We start from the raw sequence: 14,872 nt of genomic DNA, 5'->3' as shown, positions 1-14,872 counted from the left end.
TGTTTGCACTTTTTTTTTTCTAAACAATTCTGAAAGTAAATTGTAGTCAGTATTCTTAAGTACTTCAGTATGCAACTTCTAAGAATTAGAACATTCTTCTACATAACCAGAACACCGTTATCACACCCCTCAGCGTGTTAACAATAATTCTGTAATGTCATCTAATAGACAGTCCATATTGAAATTTCCCTAGTTGTCCTTGTTAGTAGACTTTTTAAAGTAGGGTAAACCGAATTGGGAAAGCAATTTGGGGGGAAGGATTTGAGGATAATGAACACTTTCTAACTTTGTAGTTATAACAGTGAAGCTAGGAGTATGTGGATGAGATTAACTCCGATTAGGAGTAGAGGAAAAAGAGAAGGTACTTTGCAATGAGTAGGATAGGGAAATGTGTTCAGACATGTAGTTTCAGACATGCTGAATGGGAGTCTATGGGATAGCCATAGAGTCACATCTAATGGGCAATTGAGAGTTTAGGTCTAGAGCTCAAGAAAAAGGTCAGGACTGGAGACAGAGACATGGGAGCCATCAACACATACACGGCAGCTGAAAGATGAGAGTGGGTGAGTTTACCAAGGGAAAGGGTGTGGAACAGGAAGAGGAAACAATATTTGCTTTTGTAGACTTCTGGAAAACATTAGAAACTTATTGGGTATTGTTTATAATGCAATTTCAATGTCATATGTTCATTTGGGTTAAATTTTCTGTGATTATTTTAGGTGTTCTTCATTCCTATGTATTTTTCCTCCTAAATAGGATTCCTTTCCTATGATGTCAATCGAACATGCAATCCGGTGGCTTTACCCGTACACTGTTTTACTAGGACATGAAGGGAAGATGGCTGTGGAAGTTGTTTTAAAAGTAAGTATCTGATGAGGATATATGTATGTGTATAGCTGATTCACTTTGTTATAAGGCAGAAGCTAACACACCACTGTAGAGCAATTATACTCCAATAACGATATTAAAAAAAAAAAAGTATGTATCTGCTTCACCTTCTTTCCTTACCTTTCCCATTTTCTCTTCTTGTCCCTTCTTTTCCCTTCTTCTCATCTCTCTCTTACCCTTCTTTCCTACTTTTCTTTCTCCATCTTTCTTTCTTTCCCTTGTCTTCTCTTCTTTTCCACATGTGGAGGCATTGTCATGTCAGTAATGGGGCGTAAACATTCCTTCTGCATTTATTAGTAGGCATTCTACACTAAGGAAGAGCTTTTTCTTCTCCTCCATGTATTTATTTATTCATTTATATCAATATGCACTTATGGATCCCTATTTTATTCAGTGGGTTATAATTGATTACTATCGTCATTTATTTTGATGCTAAAATTATCCCAGGTTTTGGCCAGTGGGAGCCACTTCAAGCAGACCCTTGGCAGAGAGTCATTGACTCACCCCAAATAATTCCTTTTTATGAAAGACTGTTTTTGTTTTTCTTACACAGTTTGGGTCAAGGTGTATAGATTTCTAAGGAGAAGGTAGAATGTGAACACTAAGCTGTTGTGGTCTTGTGTATAGGCCCTTCATTTTCTGGAGGCCAGAATTTGACATATGGAATGGTGTTAGTTTCTCCCTTATCCCAAAGAATACACAGGGTCTTTGGGAGTACAGAAGTACTCTCTACGCAGCTAATAATAGTGAGAAGGGCTCAGAAGAGTGGAACAATAGATTCTAGTTACTTCAGTGGGATTTTATTTCATATATCAGCCAACCCAAGAAACAGTATTTTCATTGACTGGTGATGTCAATAATAATAATAACAAAATAAAACTAACAAAAAGCCATTCCTCATAAATGCTAAAAAGTATAGTTAGGGGCAGAATCTAAAAGAAAAACACAAAGAAGCAAGGGGAAAGTAATGGTCAATAAAGAGGCAAAGGGAAGTAGAAGAGACAGCAAAGAATAGAAGCAGGGCTAGGGACAGTGAAATAGCAGCCACTGATGAAAGGGAAGAAAGGGGTTTGCTGTGTGTGTGAGAAAGGGTGAGGGAGAGGGAGGGGAAAGAGGAGAAGGTGGAAGGATGTTAAGGAGATAACGAGGAACCATTTGGAAATGGGGAAATTAATTCCTATGCTCAAGGAGTTAGGAAACTACCAGTCTGACTGTATAGTTCACTCAAAGATTCATTCCAGGCTCTGAAAAACAGAACTAGAACTCATCTTTGATTTAAGTAACATCTGAACTACTTTGGCATTGGTCATTGAAATAGAGTACCTAGTGTTTATGAAAAGAGGCTGTGATTACAGATGAGCTCCCTAGATGCCCATCAGCACAAAGTCCACTGCCTTGGGAACAAGAGTACATAGGGTAGAAGAAAATGTCAGAGTTCTGATAAAATGAAGCAATGCAAAGTTTTGTGACACGACCAGGAGAAGGTATTCAGTGTCTAGATAAGTCCGTTATGAACAAAGGTCTTCATTTTTACTAAGAAAACACTTTGATGCGTTTCTGGTCTCTAATTTCAAAATTAGTCATACAAATTCTATAAAGTTATAGAATACCTTTAAAGAGTTGAGTTTTCCAAAGAAAGTAGTCAGTGCTGCTTCATTTTGTTTGGCCTTTATTTTGACCTTTATAGTTAAGGGGAACATAGAGCACTGATTGAGGGTCCATGTTACAAACAGGAATTATTTCAAATCTGATTGTAGAGTTTTAAAAAAAAAGGAAAAGGGGGAATTTTGTTACTTATGTAAGAGAAGAAAAAGTGATTGTCTTTTCTTGCCTTAATTGTGTGAAGAATTATATATCTGTTTTACTCCTCAATTTCCTTTTTGATTAAGAGTCTTTAAATTTCCTATGCCAACAAATGGTAACTCACCTTGCACCTTGAGTTCTTTTCCTATTTTAGTGTATTCTAGCCTACTATTTTTATTCTACTGAAATATTTTAGTTTGAATTATTTATAAAGACATAACCAGTACAGCAAGTGTGGTTCAAGGCATTAGTGTTCATTTCTGTAATATAAATGCTCTGACATTAACCCTATATCAAGTTAAACTGACATTACTATGGCTAGAGTGAAAACATACCTTTAAGCTCATATATATATTTTCTTAGAATTTAATGGGTGTAGGTTCTGAATTCCAATGAATTTAATTACTTGGCTAAGGCTTTACTCCTTTCCAATTGAACCTCCTTAAAATACAGGGTACCCTTTTTTTTTTTTTGGCATGAAATTATGGTGTCAATGATTGTTATTTGTCTACAGCATGGAAGCAATTCCTACCACATTGTGTGACACCATGGGAGTTTGCATATATAAATCGTGTAAAGTATAAAACTTATGTTTTTTATGGTAGCACAAATAAACAATTTTTCTTAGGCTTGGGAAGAGGAATGATTGTCTTGAGTACTTAAGACACTGCAATGAAGACATGATCTGGGCTGTTATGTTTACAGTGTTGAAGTTGAAAATAATTTTCTTCCCCAAAATATGTTTTCTAGAGTTGAGTCATTCTGTTGAATAAGCAGTAATCTGTTCTTTCATTGAGTTTCAACTCTTTCACTATAGTGATAATGTTCTAAAAGTATTGTAGGATTTGGGGGGAATAATTTCTGCCTGTTTAACACTAAAAATGAGTTAAGCTCTTCATAGTGAACATGCTGCTGTTAGTAGGGCATAGGATTTAATTAACTTTCAATTAGTATCCTCATTTTTCATATACTTATTTGTGTTCTCTGTGTGCATTTTTTATATAACGAGCTGGGATTAGGGGATGTAACCTAGTGTTAGAACATTGATCATTGGCCTACCTGGAGAAAGAATCAATGGTCTGGGCCTTTTAAATCCAGTTTGACAAATACTGAGAACCTACACTGTAGAAGACACTGTGCCAGATACTGTGGAAGATTGATTGTTATACTTTATTGTAATCAGTTAAACTAACCACACCAGCAATCAGCAGACTGGTGTCCAGGCAGCTATTAACTTCGGTTGATTTAAGAAATCAACTGATATAGGCCTTATTTTAATTTCCTTTAGCATGTTTTCAAGAGTCTCATTATCCTTTTCTAGGAAACTGGAACCTTCGATTATCAAGCATTGTAGGCTGCAAACTTCTACCAGATCAGGAACTCAACGATTCCATTTCTTGGCATTTAGTAAATTTTAGGGACTATTTTCATATCACCTTAGTAATTAGCTTAAGTAGAATGAATGGTATCTGTAAAAATAGGGGGAAAAATTCTCATTAATTTTTTTACCTTTATTTTTATAACATAGAGTGGGTTTCAGTTCTAATTAAGATGGAACCTTCCAGATATCCAACATTAATACTAAAATAAAAAGTAAATTACATGTCTTTCTGGTAATTTTACAGCGCTTTGAACTCCAAGATTCAAGAAGCTCTGTGCTTCCTGAAGAGGTTGTGAGAGTGGAGAAGATGACTGAAAACCATGTCTTCCAAGCTTCTGTGACCATCCGGATTGCAGAAAAAGAGGTGACCATTAAGGTAATGAGTGAATCAAGGTTTGTACTTCCTAAGATGTGCCTTGTTCTGTCCATTTTTATGACCTATATTGGGTTTATGATTCCCTTATAAGTCTTCTTTGGTTCCATAGCATCACCTCTATATACGTGTATCTGTATATCTATATATACAGAGTCATGTATGTTTGTAAACTGGAAACGTTCAGGAGAAACATAGGGATAGCTTTTCATCGAAAACCAAAGTCAGCCTCTGGGAAAATCAAATAAAGTGTTTAGTAATGAAAGCGTTTTGTGTTCTGAGTCCTTGGTAAGAAATAGTCATTGTTTTCAATCATATTTTAGCAACTAAGGAATGCTCTTTTTTTTTTTTTTTTTAAACTTTGGGTTTATTTATTTATTTATATATGGCTGTGTTGGGTCTTCGTTTCTGTGCGAGGGCTTTCTCTAGTTGCGGCAAGTGGGGGCCACTCTTCATCGCGGTGTGCGGGCCTCTCACTATCGCGGCCTCTCTTGTTGCGGAGCACAGGCTCCAGACGCGCAGGCTCAGCAATTGTGGCTCACGGGCCTAGTCGCTCCGCGGCACATGGGATCTTCCCAGACCAGGGCTCGAACCCGTGTCCCCTGCATTGGCAGGCAGAGTCTCAACCACTGCGCCACCAGGGAAGCCCAGGAATGCTCTTTTCAAATCAAATCTTTGTCAGCTACATGAAACAGTTAAAAGAGGAGCACTTGTAGTTGAACAATTTTTGAGAGGAGGGGAACGATATTTGGTCATAGAGCTCCAACTGCTTGCTCTGCCTCCCTTTTTTCTAACCCTTCCCTTGAGGGTCCTAAGAACCCTAAGAGGTGATAGGAAGCTGACACTAGGAAACACAGCCTGAAAAATGCTGATGATTAGATTGTAAGTGAATGTAGGAAAGAATAGATGCTTGCCTTCTTATGTTACGACAGAGCAAGCATTCATGATAGGCTTTTTTGTTTGTTTGAACGTGATAGTAGTATACTTATTCAGGTCACTGTATTTACTCAGTCATCAAAGGAAACATTGATTATGTCTACCATGAGCCAGGCTCTGTATTAAAATCCACTCAGTGCCTGCGGTGTACTAGTTACTGTATTTTTCTCTTCACATATATTATGCCATTTAAATCCCCCAGTAACCCCGGAGATAACTTTTATTATCTCCATTTTATAGATTAGAAAACAGATGTGAAGAGGGTAATCAATTCACCCATGGTCACCAGCTACCAAATGGCACAGCTGGGCCTTCTAGACAGCACACGACACTCTTCTGTCTCCTTCAGATGAGTGACCTCACAGCTGACGGTCTAGGATAGAGGCAGATGAGTAAGAACTGCATTGGAATGGCTACGGAGATGTAGAGACGGAAGTAACACCAGGAGTCAGGAGAAGGAGTAGAGAAAGTTTCAGAGAGGAGATGGGGCTTGAGCTAAGTCTTATGACACAGGAGTTTTCCAGTGGCCTGGGAGTGGAAAGGTGATAGGACATTTCAGGCGGTTTGAACAGAATGTCCAGGGACATGAGATATGCGCGAGCTTTCATGCTTCCCTTTGGTAATGGCTTTCTAACATCATTGCCTCCCAGCCCTTCAAGTTAGCCTTCTATGTTACCACCAGGATGATCTTTCTTAAAAACAAATCTGATCTTGTCACTTCCAAACTTGTAATTCTTTAGGGTTTGTGTTGTCTACAGTATGATCAAGTCTGGAGTCCCCAACAGGACATGGAAATCCAGGAGACTTTAATAAGGAGGAGATAGGAAATAAAAGGAAGTAGGTGTGAAGGATGGGAGGAGATTTTAAGAACAGATGCTTCTGAATGGCAAAGTAAAACACGAGTGGAAGAAGATTTGTGGACAGTTTAGAAATCAGGAGATCTTTGGTGATTTTGGAGAATCCCAGTAGACTGATTTTAAATTCTGTGCTTATAACTGAAATTTGGGCAAAAACCTTCATTCTCAAGCAGTGACATTGTTATTATAAGTTATAAATAGTATGAAAATTACTTGATTCATATGAAAATGTCTGACAGCATAGGGCTTTAATTTTAGAGGGATGATTGATTTGGAAGTTTGATGAAAACGATCATCAGATGTGTGAATGAGAAAATAATTGTTGCTCTATTGAAATATCAAAAACAGTATATAATTGAATTGAGCAGGAAATTAGTAGGGGCTTTTAAATGGCAGTTGTATGCTTTCATTTAACTATTATTTTGAGAAAAACATGTGCATATTATATTTACCTCTCTTTAATTATAGGTGCCAGCTGGGACCAGGCCATTAAGTCAACCTTGCACATCAGACCGTTTTATACAAACTTTAAGCCATAAACAACTACTGGCTGAAATGATGCAGTCTCACATGGTTAAGGACATATGTTTAATTGGAGGAAAAGTAAGAATAGCAGCCTCACTGCTAAGTTCTGTTTCCTGACTTTTGGTTGTTTTGACTTATCCCTTGAATGATTGTGTTTCCATTTGTAGGGTTGTGGAAAAACAGTCATCGCTAAGAACTTTGCAGATACCTTAGGATACAATATAGAACCTATCATGCTCTATCAGGTAATAAGTTCATTTTTAGCACTTGGACTATAAGCATATACTTTTGGACCATCAGCAGAATTTGTGGATATTCTTCCTTCAGCTGTACCTGTTAATTTTGAAGTACATAAATAACTGAAACAGCTATCAAGTTGGAGTGCAGCTATAATTATTTGGAATTTTTGGAAGTGTGTTCTAGGATATCTGATGTGCCCAACATACCAGGGTCTGTTTTTCAAGAGAGATCCATTTTACAAGCATGTGTACACACACACAGTACATTTAATAGTAATTTGGAAATCTAAACAAAATAGGTTTCAGCAGCAGTGGGAGATAATTAGGTATTCACCAAATAGATTATTATTTTTTTATTGTGGTAAAATGTACATAACATGAAATTTACCATTTTAACCATTTTTTTAATTTTATTTTTTTTTCTTTTACTGAATATTTATTCTTAATTGAAGTATAGTTGTTTTACAATATTGTGTTAACTTCTGTACAGCAAAGTGATTCAGTTATATGTATGTATACATTCTTTTTAAAATTCTTATCCATTATGGTTTATCTCAGGATATTGAATATAGTTCCCTGTGCTATACAGTAGGACCTTGTTGTTTATCCATTCTATCATTTTAATCATTTTTTTTTAGTGTACAATTCATTGGCATTAAGTACATTCACAATGTTGTGAAACCATCACCACTAGCTATTTCTAGAACTCTTTTATATTCCCAAATAGAAACTCTATAACCATTAAATAATAAATTCTCTGCCTCCCTGTAGACCCTGGTAACCACTATGTGACTTTCTGTCCCTATGAATTTGTCTATTCTAGGTACCTCATGTAATGGAATCATACACTTTTTTTTTTTTTAAACATCTTTATTGGAGTATAATTCCTTTACAATGGTGTGTTAGTTTCTTCTGTATAACAAAGTGAATCAGCTAAACATATACATATATCCCCATATCTCCTCTCTCTTGCGTCTCCCTCCCACCCTCCCTATCCCACCCCTCTAGGTGGTCACAAGGAATCATACGCTTTTTGTCCTTTCGTCTCTAGATTATTTTACTTAGCATTATGTTTTCAAGGTTCATCCATGTTATAGCATATCTCACACGTTCATTCCTTTTTATGACTGAATAATATTTTTGTTTATCCATTCATATGTTGATGAACACTTGGGTTGTTTCTACCTTTTGGCTATTGTGAATAATGCTACTATGAACACGGGAGTACAAGTATCTGTTTGAGTCCCTGCTTTCATTTCTTTTAGGTATATATGTTGGAGTGGTATTGCTGAATCATACTGTAATTCTACCTTTAACTTTTTGAGGAGCTGCTAAACTGTTTTCCATAGCAGCCACACCATTTTACATTCCCACTAGCAGCGCATGAGGGTTCCAGTTCCTCCACATCCTTGTCAACACCTGTGATTTCCTGTTTTTTTTGTTTTGTTTTGTTTCTGTGTTCCTTTTGGTTTGCTTTTTATAATAGCCATCCTAATGGGTGTGAAGTAGTAACTCGTGGTTTTGATTTGCATTTCCCTAGTGACCAATGATATTGAGCATCTTTTCATGTGCTTATTACCATTTATATATCTTATTTGGAGAAATACCTTTTCAAGTTCCTTGCCTATGTTTTAATTGCGCTGTCTTTTTGTTGCTGAACTGTAAGAGTTCTTCATATATTCTGTATATTAAGGCATTCTCAGATATGTTATTTGCAAATGTTTTCTCCCATTCTGTGGGTTGTCTTCTCACTCTCTTGATAGTATCCTTTGATGCACAAAAGTTTTTAATTTTGATGAAGTCTAATTTATCTTTTTGTTGTTGTTGCCTGTGTTTTTGGTGTTATAGTCAATAAATCATTGCCAAGTCCAATGTCATGAATTTTCCCCTATGTTTTCTTCTAAGAGTTTTACAATTTTAGGTCTTACATTTAGGTCTCTAACCCATTTTGATGTAATTTTTATATATGGTGTAAAGTAAGTATCCAACTTCAGTCTTTGCATGTGGATATCCAGTTTTCCCAGCACCATTTGTCGAAAAGACTGTCTTTTCTCCATAGGATGATCTTGGCAGTCTTGTAAAAAATCAACTGACCATATACGTGACGGTTTGTTTCTGGGCTTTCTGTTCTACTCCATTGGTTTATATGTCTGTCCTTATGTCAGTATCACACTGTTTTAATTACCATAGGTTTATAGTAAGTTTTGAAATCAGGAAGTATGAGACCTCCAACTTTGTTTTCTTTTCCAGGATTGTTTTGGCTATTCAGGGTCCCTTGAGATTCCAGATGAATCTTAGGATAGGTTTTTTTCTATTTATGAAAAAAAAAAAAGGTTGAGATTTTGATAGAAATTGCAATGAATCTATAGATCATTTTGGGTAGTATTGTCATCTCAATATTAAATCATCTATTCTGTAAACATAGATGAATTTCTGTTTGTTTATGTCTTTTTAAATTTTTTTCGGCAGTGTTTTATAATTTTCAGTGTACAAGTCTCATCACCTTGGTTAAATTTATTCTTAAGTATTTTTTTTTTTTTTTTTTTTTTTTTAATATTTATTTATTTATTTATTTATGGCTGTGTTGGGTCTTTGTTTCTGTGCGAGGGCTTTCTCTAGTTGTGGCAAGCGGGGGCCACTCTTCATCGCGGTGCGCGGGCCTCTCACTATCGCGGCCTCTCTTGTTGCGGAGCACAGGCTCCAGATGCGCAGGCTCAGTAATTGTGGCTCACGGGCCTAGTTGCTCCGCGGCATGTGGGATCCTCCCAGACCAGGGCTCGAACCCGTGTCCCCTGCATTGGCAGGTGGATTCTCAACCACTGCGCCACCAGGGAAGCCCATTCTTAAGTATTTTTGAATGGATTATTCTGGTGGATGTACATGCTGAATATAGTATTATAGAAAAGCAAACTTACAGCTGGTGTTTTTACAGAGTGAAATTTTCTGTCATGTATTTTTTTGTAATGATATCTCTAAGACATTTTTATCCTGCTAATTTACCGATTTCTACGTATTTGTGTTTGGCTGGTTATGGTATCTTTTTACTTCTAGCAGAGTCTCTGTTTTTTATTCTCGGAACAATTTTGGATAGTGGATGTGATATATTATTTACTTACATTTTAGGAAGCACTTTGTGTTTTTAGTTTATTCTTTTGTTTAACTTTTTAATTATTACTGACAATAAATATATTTATATTAAAATTGTTCTTATTTTTGAAAACCGACATTTAAACCAGTTTCTTGCTGTGACCTTATCATAGAAAATTTTGTTAACAGCTCATATTTCAAATGATTCTGTTGAGAGTTTTTTCATGCTGCTTTAAGTTACTTTGTGCCTATTGGTTGAATTGGCCAGAGTTAGAAGCAATTGTAATCACATGATACTGGTAACTTTTGGGCTATAAGCAGAAAAATCTATTGTAAAAGATATTTGAGAATTCTCCCTGAAATTAATTTTTTTTCTTTCTTCTGGGTAACTTAACTCATTCAAAGCACTAAGGTATCATTTAGTATTTTGAGTTACTTTGAAAAGAATTTTGGAAATGAAAGAGAAAGCATCCTGCCTTGGTATAAAACTGTGGAGGATTTATATACCTCCTACTATTTTGTACAGTTTTTGTTATATTTCTAGAAATACAGGTAAAGGTAGTTATATAAAAAAAGAAGAAAAGGTAATTAAGATAATTAACTGATTAAGGACTTAAATGATTCAAATATTTACTAAGAAATACTCCATGATTTTAAAAGATGAAATTTATGAAGAAGCATATAATCCAAGCTTATGAAATCATGAAGAATACGAATTAAGGTGAAGAGACTTAAACCAGTACTGATATCCCGAGTCTTGAGCAATAAACATGTAGGGGAAAGAAAATAAATTTCTACATTATACAGCAGGTGACAAGTCTTGGAACCCACTGAAAATATATATATTTATATATATTTTTCGAAAATATATTTTAAAGTGAGTCTTTATGAATTGATTCTAGGTCTACTGGATTTTTTAAGGGAAATAAGGAAATTGGCAGGAGAGGAGAGTATATTTTTTGCTTAATTCATGGAAGATGCAATGACGAATACCCTGCCCTCTTAGAAAATTACCCTCTTGGTGATGGTTAGCTCAATATTCTAGTTCATCTGTCTATAACTTTCCATAACTCAGGTTAGAAGTGATCTGAGGATGGCATTTTATCATCTCACCAACGTGTTAACCATCAACTTTCTAGTTTCCAATGAAAATACTTTTCTACCAAATAATGGAGAGAAAAAAAATCCCAAATCATCAATATATTTTTAAAACAAGTTAAATTTTATTATAAATATATCATATTCCACTTATAAGTCTAGGATAAATACAAGCATAACTTAACCTTTCCAGCTGCCATTGCTTTGAAATCATATGGAGAAGACCTTTTGAGGATAATATTTCTTTTCTCTTTGACTCCATCCCCATTTATTAGTAATATTATTTCTAAAATTGTACACATTATTATTTTGTACATGAAAATAAAAACTCCCATTCTAATGAAAGCTGGAAATAATTTATGCCTCATCCATTTTTTCCAGACAGTACTCTTTCTGTATTAGATTTCTGTAGTCAGTTTATGGTGATTCTTACACTGTAGTGATAAATTATCCTATGAGCATATGCTTGAACTGTGAAGATTGCAGTCACCTCATCCTGCTATCCATTAAAAGAACCAAACAAGAGAGTATGTATGTATCTATCAATTAAGCTCTCTCAGCTCCACTGAAAAACTACCGAAAGTATCCTGCCATTGAGAATGTTATCTTTATGCATGAAAGAATTAGTTTAATAGGTTGAGAACAGATTTTCTTATATATTTTTGGAGAGTGACAATAAGTTCACAAAAATATTATTTTATTTTAATGTATTTTTTAACTTTCCTGTTGTTTGTTGATTGATAAATAAACAAAGGTAGGAAAATTATACTATTCAATTTGATGGCAGACCATTCTATTACCTGATACTCTTCTGAGATATGAAGTCAGTCTCCTCTAATTTTTGCCACAGGGTAAGATCATTTAGACATATCTTATTGATCTTCTATCTGACAAACATGGGTGATGATATTCAAAAGGCACACAAGTTTTGCCATAAGAATATTTTGCCCATCCTCAGCATGCACACTATCTACCTTATAGATGTCCTTCAAGGATTGGGAAAACTGGTACAGAGATAAGGAAAGTAATCACATATTCTGAAAACCCCTTTTCCAATTTTGCTTTTCTGCTCATTAATTTTTAGAGAAATGTCTGGGAGAAAAAAATGGTTTCTGAAGTATAGACTTCAGGAAGGGATAGAGAAGTGTAATAATGGAAACATGTTTTGTAGGTGAGTTTGTTTCTTTCTCTCTCCATATGGCTTCTTTCCAGGAACTGGATCAAAGCATATATTAGGCACTGTATTGACATTTGCAGGTTTTGTAAGCTGTTAATTAGTTGGTTTTCATGATAGAAACCAAGCTCCTGAGATTAATTTAAGACTCTTTTTGCTTATAATTTCATATTTATTAGTAGTGTTCATCTATTTCTTTGGGACAGAGGAACTAATTTAATAGGATTAAAGATTAGATTTTGGTTTTATAATAATATAGCCCATATTAACGAAAAATTTCTAGAAGTTTGACCCAACATAGAGAATTTAGTGGGAATAAGTAAGTCAACATCTGTTTTCCTAGAAGATGTAGAGATTTCCCTGTTACTTGTACATGTATAAAGCTACACTTAATATGTGGGTTTTGCCTTATTTTTAGACTTGACTATTTTTAGAACTGGATTTCATATGAAGAAAAAGAAAAACAGAGCCTTTACACAGATTTGTGGCAGTACATAAAATAAGTTTTATAATAGGTTATAAAAATCTTAAATCATATGGCTCAAGTGTTAGGTCAGATTCTTTTAACTGGTTATTCTTTTTTTAGTGTTGAAGTCAGTGATTTCATAGTATTGAAGACATACAGGTTATTATTCTTTTCTTTCACACCAGATAAGGGCATATTTCCAGATTTCTTTCCACACCATCGTAAACAGCACCAGTTCTGAGATCTCGTTTTTCTGTTTAAGTACTACTTGGATTAAAAGCCAAGTCAACTCCAATCAAAAATTAAGGTCAAATAAGTTTAAGAGACTTATAATGAACATAATCACTGTCTAAAACATGTTGAAGTCTTAGGATCATTTTTGACCCCTTAGCTAAGTTTTTCTTCCTATAGCTAAACTCAAACCAAATCCTTTTCTTCATCTTCCATCTAATCTACAATTCCTCCTTCTTCCTGTGTATCCTAATACAGTGGAAATATCTTGACCTTTTATTCTCTCTCATTTGTTTTCACTGCCCTATGTCTTGGACTTTTTTACTTGCTTCTTGTCTTTGTCTTGAATTTGCACTTTTTTCATGAAGATTTCAAGAGTCTGTATTCATTTAAGTGGTTTGTATTCAACCTCAGAGACTAGCTTTCTGTATGATTCTGTAGATCATTTTGTTTTCTTGATTTATTTTGCTGTAATCTGTCATCCTTTCTGTCTTCTTAGTATTTTTTCTTTTTCCCACAAAGAATAACCTTCATAAGGCTATCTAGGAATTTACTTGGCTCAATTCCTTCAAATTTCTTTTTTTATAAAATTCATTTTTAAAAAATGTATGTTATCATGCAAGTTCTACATCCTCTGAATTTTGAAATAGAAATGATAAACTGAGAGTAGTTGTCTTTTCATAGAGCTCTTCCTCATTCTTTTTCTTTTATAGTTGCATATTATTCCATCATGTGGTTATACCAGAGTTTATTCAACCAGTCTCCTATATATGGACAATTGGGTTGTTTCCAATATTTTGTAATTACAAACTAAGTTGCAATGAATAACCTTTGCATATGTATTTTCACATTGTTAGAAGTGTATCTTCAGGATTAATTCCTAGAAGTGGAATTGTTAAGTCAATAGGTAAATGTATGTGTAGTTTTGTTAGGTATTGCCAAATTTTCCTCTGTAAGGATTATACCATTTTGCATTCCCACCAACAATGCCAACAGAGAGGGCTGCCAAGCTCTTTAGTGTTTGCCAATTTGATGGTTAGAAATGGTATCTAAGGAGTAGTTTTAATTTGCATTTCTTATATTAGGAAAGAAATTGAAAATCTTTCCTATTTTTAAAGGCCATTATTACGGTCCTTAGTAAATTATCTGTTCATTTCTTTTGCCCATTTTTCTACTAAGTTTTTGGTCTTTTTTCCTCTCAATTTTTAAGTTTCTAATATTAGGCATATTTGCTTTTTATCTATGATATATGCTGCATATATTTTTCTCTCAGTTTGTCAGTTATACTTTGATTTTATTTATGAATAAATTAGTTTTTGCCTTGTAAATTAAAAAAATTTGTAGTTAAATTTATTAATATTTTATTTTCTTGCATCTAGATGTTGAGTCATGGCTAGAAAGCCTTTCCCTATACCCAGGTTAAGGAGGAATTCACTCATGCCTTTTTCAGCTTCTAGGTTGACCTCTGTCCAGTTCTTGCACATAACCCCTTATATTTTAGAACCAGCAGTGGAGTACTGGGTCTTTCTCAAGCTGCCATCTCTCTTTCTGACCACAGCTGAGAAACATCCTCCAACCTTAAGGACTCAAATTATAAGATTGGGTCCACATGGGTAATCCAGAATAATCTCCCCATCTCAAGGTCATTAACTTAACCACGTCTGCAGAGTTCCTTTTGCCATGTAAGGTAACATATTCACAGGTTCTGGGGATTAGGATATGGATATCTCTGTGGAGGGTATTATTCTGCCTACTACACTGACCATTCTGGACGATCACACCACTGAGAACATTGCCACTGATGGTATTTGAGT

At 35.0% G+C, this 14,872-nt stretch overlaps 1 protein-coding gene across 4 annotated transcripts in view; it reads left to right on the top strand.

The window, feature by feature from the left end:
* Positions 1 to 14,872, top strand: part of VWA8 (von Willebrand factor A domain containing 8) — a 356,490-nt gene that overhangs the window by 80,146 nt on the left and 261,472 nt on the right. For all 4 annotated transcript variants that reach the window (XM_082435350.1, XM_082435351.1, XM_082435349.1 and 1 more), the window contains 4 exons: positions 757 to 861; positions 4,317 to 4,448; positions 6,707 to 6,841; positions 6,931 to 7,008. In XM_082435350.1, coding sequence (XP_082291476.1) covers positions 757 to 861; positions 4,317 to 4,448; positions 6,707 to 6,841; positions 6,931 to 7,008 — 450 coding nt within the window. The remainder of the gene's footprint in view (positions 1 to 756; positions 862 to 4,316; positions 4,449 to 6,706; positions 6,842 to 6,930; positions 7,009 to 14,872) is intronic.

The sequence above is a fragment of the Balaenoptera physalus genome, assembly GCF_965194825.1.
Source record: "Balaenoptera physalus genome assembly, chromosome: 18".
Classification (NCBI taxonomy): Eukaryota; Metazoa; Chordata; class Mammalia; order Artiodactyla; family Balaenopteridae; genus Balaenoptera; species Balaenoptera physalus.
This window is presented reverse-complemented; position numbering and strand designations above follow the sequence as displayed.